The 10,023-nt window shown below is 39.6% G+C and overlaps 1 protein-coding gene across 1 annotated transcript in view; it reads right to left on the bottom strand.

Moving 5' to 3' along the window:
- Window positions 1–203: 203 nt before the first annotated feature.
- The window catches only part of POLA1 (DNA polymerase alpha 1, catalytic subunit), a 198,263-nt gene continuing 188,443 nt past the window's right edge, over window positions 204–10,023 (bottom strand). The window contains exon 36 of the mRNA XM_075263727.1: window positions 204–995. Coding sequence (XP_075119828.1) covers window positions 856–995 — 140 coding nt within the window. The 3' untranslated portion in view covers window positions 204–855. The remainder of the gene's footprint in view (window positions 996–10,023) is intronic.

Raw genomic sequence — 10,023 nt, 5'->3', positions numbered from 1 at the left:
TTTTGTGCTCATGTGCTTATTTATATCATATACCAATATGGCCAAAGAGAGAGAAAAAAAGTAAGTTTTTTTTTTTAACAAGAATTTATTACATTTGCTTTCATTATATAAAAATGTACAATTTTATTTGTAGAAATGAATAAACTTACAAAGAGTTTCGACATATAAAAACACCAGACTATGGTATAAAAACTGTTCAGAGTGAGTATCATTTTTGCTTTTCGGCTGCTAAAGGCAACAAGGACAAACTTTCTCGAAGACAGGTTTGCTTTGCAAATTTCAGAAATACATATTTACTGAAAAACCAAAACATTTTTCCTGGAGAACACACGACAAACATTAAACTACAGCAATGTAATCTGTATATAGGAATAGTAGAAGAATGCAATATACTCCTAGTCTAGTCTACACCTCTACAGTTAAACATTTTAGACATTACGTTATTGAGTCATTTTATTAATTACCATGTTTGTGATGAAGCAACGATAAATTGTGAGAAGGCAAAACATTAGTGCTCCTATCAAGACCTCCCGTAACCTTGTTTGCTGAAAGCACCTCCACTAAATACTGAACAGTAATGTCTAGGATCACTTACACTACAGCCGCCCGCACTGGAAATTATTCAATTAATGTAGCAGTCCTTTTATCTCGCAGGTCTTTGAGGATTTTAACAAAAGAAACTACAATATGCTGTGACAGACAGAATGTAGAATATATAAAAACAACCTACTGCAATGCAGCTTACAATACATATTGCTGATATAGGACGTGTAGCCCATATGTAAACCATATCTTAATGAACGTATTTGGAGTAAGGCCAGTCTTGGTTAAGGCACGTAGCAGGAACGTCTCTTCTTATTTGATTACATTGAGGGTCTGGAAGAGCTTGCTTAGATTCACTTCAGAGTAGCCACTACGGGATAGAATTTGGTCAGTGGCGAGTTTCAGTCTCTTGTATGCAACTTCTGCGTCTTGATAGTGTTTCTTCAAGCAAACTGCAACAATGGAAAAGAGATTATGTAAAATTTTTATGAAAACCATTCATCCATTGCTATAGACGCTTTTAAAACAAGAAGTCAATTAACAATTGTATACACAAGTATCAGACAAAATGCAGGAGAGGTGTCTTTCAGAGGCACCAAACAAAACAATTGCTAGTACCTGGTCAATTTTTACCAGCAGGCCAAACACAACAGTGGGTGAACGTGAGCATTACTATTTCATTCATCTATATGCGACTGCCAAGTGTGAAGCAAGAGAAATAGTATTAAGGATCGGTAAGGGCCAAACAATTGACTTTAACCCTTTGAAATCAAAATGCCTATCTGTATCCTCAAGGTTCAAGTCTTTATTCAATACCATGTAAAGAGATACTTAGCACTTTTTAACTCATAAGTCAATCAGTATACTGTATATGTACAACTTTGTGACATAGATTAAGTGAAAGTGGCAACATCATGAGCAACATGTAGCCCCCTTTTCCTTGCTGAAGGGATTTCTAAAAACGTTCAGAAACTTTCCCAGATATCAAAGTATCGGTCTAGTATAAAACTGTACATAGTACTAGGGTTGGACAAACGTGACCTAAGTCGAAATCACGATTTATCAGGCATTTTACCTCTATTGTGATTAATGGTGATTATTTAGGTCATGTCACTTTTAAAGTATGAATATGTTTTGGGGGGAACCTCGTGAGATTCGTCTCATAAGGATTGCCCCGGTGGTTTCGAACTAAAACTGCTATGATACTCTGGGGTCTGAAGGGCCAGAGTATAATAAGCAGAGGCCCAGGGAAAGTGATCAAACAAGGTGTTACTCACCTCTCCTGGGCTCTGGTGTGAGTCCCTGTTCTCTCTGGGCCTTCTGAATGATGTGAGGGACCAATGGGGCCTCAGTAATCATGTGGCATTGTGAAACAGACAAATGTCATGATGCTGTGTGATCCATGTGACTGCTGAAGCCCAATTACAGGCCTCAATGATCCCTGATGTCAGCTACAAGGCCCCATGAGAACAAGGAGTCACACAGGAGCCCAGGAGAGGTGAGTAACACTATTTATTATGTTTGCTCAACTCCCCTGGGAATCCGCTTATTATAGTATGGGGTCTGCAATAACAAAATCACCTTGGTTATCTGGGTAGACATTCCTTTTGAGTTATTTTTTAATTAATTGCACAGCACTACATAGTACACAGTAGGCATTATGGGGGGATATGCAGCTGCAGTATTCTCTACCACAGTATGCAAGCTATTATAGGGAAGTGAGAGGTGGGAGATGGTGGCAAAACAGCATATCAGAACTAGAAGAATCTGGCCACTCCACAAGCATGAAAAGTAAGTTTGAAGAGGCGAAGACTATAGGTTAGACACTAAAATTCAGGCAGGAAGAGAGTCTAAAAAAGTAACTGCCATCAGATGAGCTACGTTGCACAGGAAGTATACCGGAACTTAATGGACTGTGTGTCACAACATTAAAATTAGGAAATAATGGTCAAGACATTGTTTTAAAAAAAATAAAATAAAAAAATAAATTCTTCCACCAGCTGAAATAGTATTTTCTGAATAGCATTTTTATAGTTTGGCAAATGTAGGGAAAAGGCAAAATCACACCTGTTTAAACTGGTCCCGGCAGCAAATTTTCATTTTATTTCTTTAAAATCTGCAAACACTTATTTTTCCTTAAATGCATTGTATTGTGTTTATGCCTTGTTACCGCACACACATTGCATACACTAAAACAAACCCTAAGTCCTACCTTTACATTTTTAACAATATACTTTAAAGCCACTAACATCCACTTAAAGCAATAGACTAAAATAAACATTCACTTCTCCTCTGCAAATGTAGATGCACAAATAGATGATAAATTGTGATAAAAACAAACCGCCAAAATAATAATAATAAAAAAAAAAATATATAATTTAGTCAGACGAATATATAGGTCATTTATGATACGAGCAATTAATAGATTCCAAATGTTAATAAAAATGTAACAATAGTAAAGTAAAAAAAAAAAAAAGGTACAAAGAGAGACATCCAAAATCTGTAAGCAAAGTTAAATGTGCTCTAAAGAGGAATTTAACAATAGGCTCCAACTACTGAAACATTCAGGCCTGAATACACTTAGAAAATTGGGCATTGGAAAGACTGAAACCGTAATAACACTACCAAACTGTTCCAGGGTATATGTTAAATGGCATTCACAGGGTCATATAAAAATTGGAAGAGAAGCTTTCTAAAAGAAACAAAATGTGAGCAAAAATGCTTTGAAGCACGAACTCTATGTAGAACAAAAATGGCCAGGACTGTTCAGCCGAGATTAATGGAGTTCAAGACGACAAATGGTGAGAGAGGAATGTGCGAGGCAGCAGGACCATGTTACAAATCATTGCTCTGAGACTGTAACCCCATATAGCTTTATTTCGCCAGCACATATACAATACTTCATAAGTGCAGCATATCTCGGATAGATATTAACTCACACTATGGCCTACTGTTGGCCATGCGAGGTTCGACATATATGAAAGATGCGATATGACATTCAATACAGCAGAGAAATTCTACAAAATTGGTTTTACTGTGATTGTAGACATGTCAACATATTGGCCATGAACCTGAGTGTCTAGACCAGTCTTTCTCAAAGTGGGCGATAACGCCCCCTTGTGGGCGCTGGAGGCCTATAGGAGGGCAGTAAAGGGCACAGAGAAGATGGGGGGCGTTTAAGCGGTTTAGGGGGGCGATGGCTAATTTAAAGGGGTTGTCCCATCACAAGGATCCTATCTATACTGCTTGTTAATGTGAATGTAAGACTTTTCCTAAATACATTGCTTCAGCAAAACTGCTTTGTTTGTCCACTCTTACTTTATTCACTTCATTATGGACACTAGCACCTGGCCCCCTGCTCATTGCTGAGGGAGCCACATGACGTAGCTCCCTGCTGTGTGGGGGGAGAGAGGGGGGGGGGGCTAAGTGTATGGAGCCAGCCTGTGTCTGCACCACACATACACATCACATACATATCACCTAGCTCCCTGCTGTGAGATAGAGGGGGGTGGGTGGAATAAGTGCTGCTTTCTTATATAAAGCAGTCTAAATCCTACTGGGATAAAGGACCTGGTCTCTCTGTTCACTAGTATAAAGCTTTATTATATAGATCAGGCTGCTAGTGGGCAGAGGAGCCAGGTCCTTTAGGAAACTCCGTACAATGTAAATCCAAGTCTACAGGACCTTTTGATAACATCACAGGCCCTTCAGTCATCCCATAGGATCACGCTATGTGGTGGGCGGAGCTACACGCTAATTTTGGGGCGGGGCTAATTGACGCGAGCAAGCAGGAAGAAAGAAGATTTTTAGGCAGCTTAGAAGGCAGATCAAGCTTCATGAGGCTACCCCTTTAAAATTGTTTTTTGGCTTTTAACACAAACTTTACCGCTCCTTTACGCTTAACGCGCGTTTCCTCGTGTAACGCCATCTAGGGGACTAGACAGTAACTATTTCCTGTCCAAAAGTTGTCAAACTGTACCATAGATGCCGGTAAGCTCCAATGTGAAGCGAGAAGTTTCTAGTCCATTCTCGAAAGTACTAGGCCTGCCCGCTGCCTCATATAAAAGTGCACGCGCCATCATGTCACAGCCAGTCATGTCATTCGACGATATTACGAAAACAAGTGAATTTAGCCGCTAAAAAAATTTGGGGGGGGCGCTAGAAAATAATTAATTCTCGAAGTGGGCGGTAGACAAAACAAGTTTGAGAACCTCTGGTCTAGACAAACTACAATGGAACAACAATGTGCTGTAGACAGATTGGTGGCTAAACTTTTCTGTACACGGTCACTTCAATTTCCAAAGTTCTTCCAATCCTGGAGCTCTCAAATTAACCAAGCGTTCAGTTTCCACCATTATAATGGTTTTATTTCACGCACCAGTCATAACCATACAAATAGAAATAGGATAGTTGATATTATTCACCTAACAATGGCATCTGTCAAGGGGGCTGGGTAGATTGGAAAGAAAGTCATCAGTCAGTTCTTCTAAGATAATGTGGTGCAAGCAGGAAAATAGGCAAGCGTAAGGATCTGAGTGACTTAGCCAAGTTGTGATGGCCAGATGACTGGATCACAGGCAAGACTTGTAGGCCGCTCCCTGTAGTATGTACCTTCCAAAGAAGGAAAACCATTGAACTAGCAACAGGGAAATGGCACAATGACTCAATAATATCTATGGAAAGCAAAGAGAAGACTGTCTGCCCAAATCCCAAAGAGTTCCTGTATCACAATTAAGTTAATTTTGGCTATGATGTATGTATGAGGTGTCAGAACACAGCACATCAAAGCAGACAGGTGTATTGACCACAAAAAATGAAAACACTGGTAAGAGAGGTGACTATTCTTGAGTGCTCAGACTTCTGCTATGTATTCAGCTTGACCTAAACACAGTGTCAAAAATCCCTCACCTGTCACCTCCTGCAGGCAGCCAAAATGGTTATAGAGAGACTGGAAATCTACTGAACCCCCCCCCCCCTCTACTCTGAATGAGTGGCTCAAGGAAATCACAAACACCTAACATATGTAAGAGCTTATTGTGCCCAGAGGAACACTCCCATTGTACCAATATTGTACATATGGTCTTCCTGGGTTGCTTTCCAGTCATCCTCCCTTTATCAATGTTCTGACTCCTAAGCTGTTCTTGGGCCCCCCTGCCCTTGGGGATGACTTTTCCTCCCGCTCTTTCTTCCATCCATTTGTGTACCTGTAATCTCTAACCCTATCTTCTCTCTCTCTTTCCTCCCACCCCCAGCTATTCTTCCTATTTGTATGATTAGGCTACCTGTGATGCTCCCCCCCCCCATTTACTGTATGGGTTTGTATTGAACACAGTTTGCATGTAGTTATGAACTTTTTCTCTCTTTTATTGTTCTCTTTGTATGTTGGTAAGTTGCCCATTTATTCCTACCTAAAAACCAATATAATCTTGAATTTAAAAAAATGCAAACTGTGGGCATATCCAGACTATGGATCAATGGAAGGTGACCTGAGCCGATGAATATTTTCTTCTATGTCTTCTATTGTTTAGGTACATACAGTATTCAGTGCTTAGCTGGGTAGACACAAGGGTGTTTGTGAATGCGTATGTATGTATGTGAATGTGCGTGCATGTGTGTCTGATAACAGACTCCTTTTAACTTTTCATAAACCAACCTAGTTTTCAATGATTGCACTTTATCATGAATTACTTTCCTCAGTTGGTTTCAGGTGCTTATACTGTCAGGGCTACAACATTGACTTAAAAGCTGTCCTAAACAATACACATCACTGAAGACTTTGATCATTGTCACCTCTGTATCACAATCTGACACCACCAATAGTGAATATCGGTAGAATCAGATCTGTTAGTTTGGTACATTACTGCACCTGCAAAGGAGAATCTGGAATAAAGAATATACACATGGTTTCAATAATACACTAAATAGGATTCCTCAAATTAGATTTCAGAACCATGGAAGGTACTTGCAGGTCATCAATACCTACATATACAGATAAAGGTAACTGTACTATATATCCATATATCATGTTTATAGGTGTGAACAATGTAACTTGGGAATTCTGCTTGCTACAGAGTAACAGTGTACCATATGGAAACACAAGTGCACACTAGATGGATTGCATGGTCTGTCTCTGCCATCAATCTTCTATGTTTTTTTCTTTATACAAACCAATAACTAAAACAACTAAAAAGGTATAAAGCAGCTCAAAAGGACCAAGTCACCACATGAACATGTAACGCTGTAACAATAGCAGCAATGTATCGAGTAAGTCTGGAGAAAAGGTTCAGAGCTGTGTACTAATGCCATGCAGAGAGAGATGAGAGAGGACATTGCTCCTGATGTGTTTACCACATGCACTGATGGGATATTGACAACTCTCAGTATGATGGTTACAAAGGGGACTATTTCACATGCCAGGCTTGAGAGATGACAACAGTTCCCACCATTTTTCTTGAAGGGCGCTCTTAAAATGTCATGTCTGTACCATATTTGTACAGGGAGAACATAAATAGTTAATATTTTAAAAGTTTTTTTTTTTTTAATAAGCCGGTTAGATTGTCCAAGGGCACGTGTGACCAGAAATAAAAACATTTCCTATGAAAGCGCACAACACCAGACTGGAGCAATAGCCAGCAGTTTTTGGTCATATACTGATGACCCTATAATGAAAAAAAAAGCTAAATTGTGTTATTACGTATAGATTACCGGCAAAGCCGAGCTATTAAAGGAATTATTGTCTAAGGGCTTGTTCACATGGCTGATTTTCTACCTCCAATTGGTTTTAATGAATTATGGAACAGATTTGAAATCTGTGACATGGACAAGAAAAAAAATAAATAAAAGAAAGAATTGATGTGTCATTTCTTGAAGCTACGGTTAGCACATGCAGATTAGCCCCACAAACCAATGGTCAGCCACAAATTTTTGCCACATATTTTCTTCCAATCCGCATCAAATTTTCCAACCCGAAAAATCGGTGTCGGAAATAAGTGTGAACATGCCCAAATAGCATTAGACCGGTGGTGTTGAATGCAGTCCACACTAGTAGGGCTGTACGAGGAAGAGATAGCGATTAGAGATGAGCGAGTACTGTTCGGATCAGCCGATCCGAACAGCACGCTCGCATAGAAATGAATGGACGTAGCCGGCACGCGGGGGGGTTAAGCAGCCGGCCGCCGTCAAAGTGGAAGTACCAGGTGCATCCATTCATTTCTATGGCGCGTGCTGTTCGGATCGGCTGATCCGAACAGTACTCGCTCATCTCTAATAGCGATATTGGGAATGTATATATGTATATGAAGCGTTTCAGAGTCAGCTATTGTAGATGTTCGGCTTTTCCTATGGATAGAAGAACATGCATTTCAGCTTTCGAGCTCGTCTCTGTGGCAGATGTTGGATAAGTTTAGGAGATGAAATCTGCCCCTGCGCTATTTACAATGTGAAGAGAGGAAGTGACAACTACATTAATAAGGAGGGATGGGACATGATAACATTCAAGAGCAAATTACTTAAACTAGAATAAAAAAGCTATTTCTTTACATGGATCATGTCATGTACTTTTTTTTTTTTTAATACAAGTAAAATTAAAATTATTGTGGGGCAAACAGGCTTTCAATTGGGAAAATGAATTCAAATATTTTGGTGTCAAAACAAGCTGTAATATGTCAAGACAGTTGCAGCTTATTTTCCTGTCCCCATTAGCATTTCAAAGAAAACGCTATCTGTAGAAAACAAAACAGGAGACAAATATGGATATACCCACTATGGTAATTTTAATTCTTTTTCAACAAATTGCTAATTGGGTATTGATGTGTTAAGATCATGTACACAAGAGTACACAAGCTTCAATTAGTTGGAATTCAGTATCTGCTAGGAAATAGTAAAAATGCACATTTTTGTAAAGAGTTCCACAGTATTTAATCTGCCCATATTCTGTTCCAACAGGTTGGATCACACAATATTTTACAAAACACTAAGATATAGGCAAAAGCAGCTGCAAGATGGCGATGGCAGTTGTGGCGGGAAATACACTGGGAAAAAATGAAGCCATGAGAAAAGTATGGGACGCCAAATATGGCACGGCCAGTTTGTACACTAAACTAGTGATTCCCAAACACAAATGTCGCAACACCCGGGATACTAAGGAAAGCCTCCAGGGGGAGTCATGACACACTGGTTGGGAAGATGGCCGCTTGCCTTCATGCAACATTATCTGCGTCCTTAGGAAGCCGTTTTGTTTTTTTGGGAAAAATTTGGTAGAGTGTGCTTGACAAATTTATTTTTTTTCCCCCCACGGGCGCCCTGGAGTCTGAAAAAGTTGGGAAGCAATGCAGTAGTCTACAAACGGGGCAATGGTTTGTGCAGATTTCTGTTATTTGGGGCATTTCTACATAGAATAGGATGACATTTTAAATACCCATAAAATGTTACCCAGATATTAGTAGGAATCTGAAAACTAACAAAGGAGTCACTGAGATATGTTTATATGGAGCAGTTCGTACATAGTAGAGATGAGCGAGTATATTCGATCGAACACCTCCGCCGCATAGTTCTTGGTGTAAAAAAAAGCGCCAGGGAAGGTGGGAGGGGCATCGGAATTTTACTGCCCCTCCCACCTTCCCTGGCGCTTTTTTACACCAAGAACTATGCGGCGGAGGTATTCGATCGAATATACTCGCTCATCTCTAGTATATACTAGGCCTAAGTAGTAATATTTGTTATCATATTAAAGAGGTTCTCTGGATTCAAGCAGCATTAAATCTAGAGATATTTACATTCTAGGCAATTTTTCATTTATTAAATAAACTGGACAATCTTAAAAGCTGTTAATGCATTGACATCAACCAATGTGAATAAAAACAAAAATCTCAGTTTAAAAAAAAATAAATGAAAAAACCTCTCATTTCCATAGACAGCCCTACAATGTATTCAGTAGGCTGAGCAGTTGTGGTTTCAGATGACTGTGTGGTATGAAAGTTCAGATGATCTCTTGTGGATTCATAATCAAAGCTATTTATGTAATTTATGGAAAGAATGATTTCTATGCGGCTTCACTTCCCCTATGATTGTTACAAGTTTCTTGCTTAATAGTTAAAGAGGTATTCCGAATAAATGCATGTATTGCATATTAGTAGGATACAACATCAATGTCTAATAGGCGGTGGTTTGGTAATATTAGAAGAATGCGGGTTAGGGCATCCCTACTACTCTGTTAGAAGGGGTTGTCTAGGAATTAGTGATTTTTCCAGGAGGCCGGGAAAGGTGAAAAGTAACCTCCATACTCACCTATCCCTGGCACTTCAGTGTCCCCGCCCGCCATCTGGTCCAGAGGCTTGTTCTCACCGGACCTGACTCAACTGTGACGTTCCAGATGCTTTCCTCAAATCGTTGATTGACCTCATTGGTCATGTGTGATTAGGACTTCTGCTGGAACAAGCCCCCAGAGCACCGGGACAGGAGAGTGGTTTTTTTTTTTAATTT

Source organism: Leptodactylus fuscus, chromosome 2, assembly GCF_031893055.1.
Source record: "Leptodactylus fuscus isolate aLepFus1 chromosome 2, aLepFus1.hap2, whole genome shotgun sequence".
Lineage (NCBI taxonomy): Eukaryota > Metazoa > Chordata > Amphibia > Anura > Leptodactylidae > Leptodactylus > Leptodactylus fuscus.
This window is presented reverse-complemented; position numbering and strand designations above follow the sequence as displayed.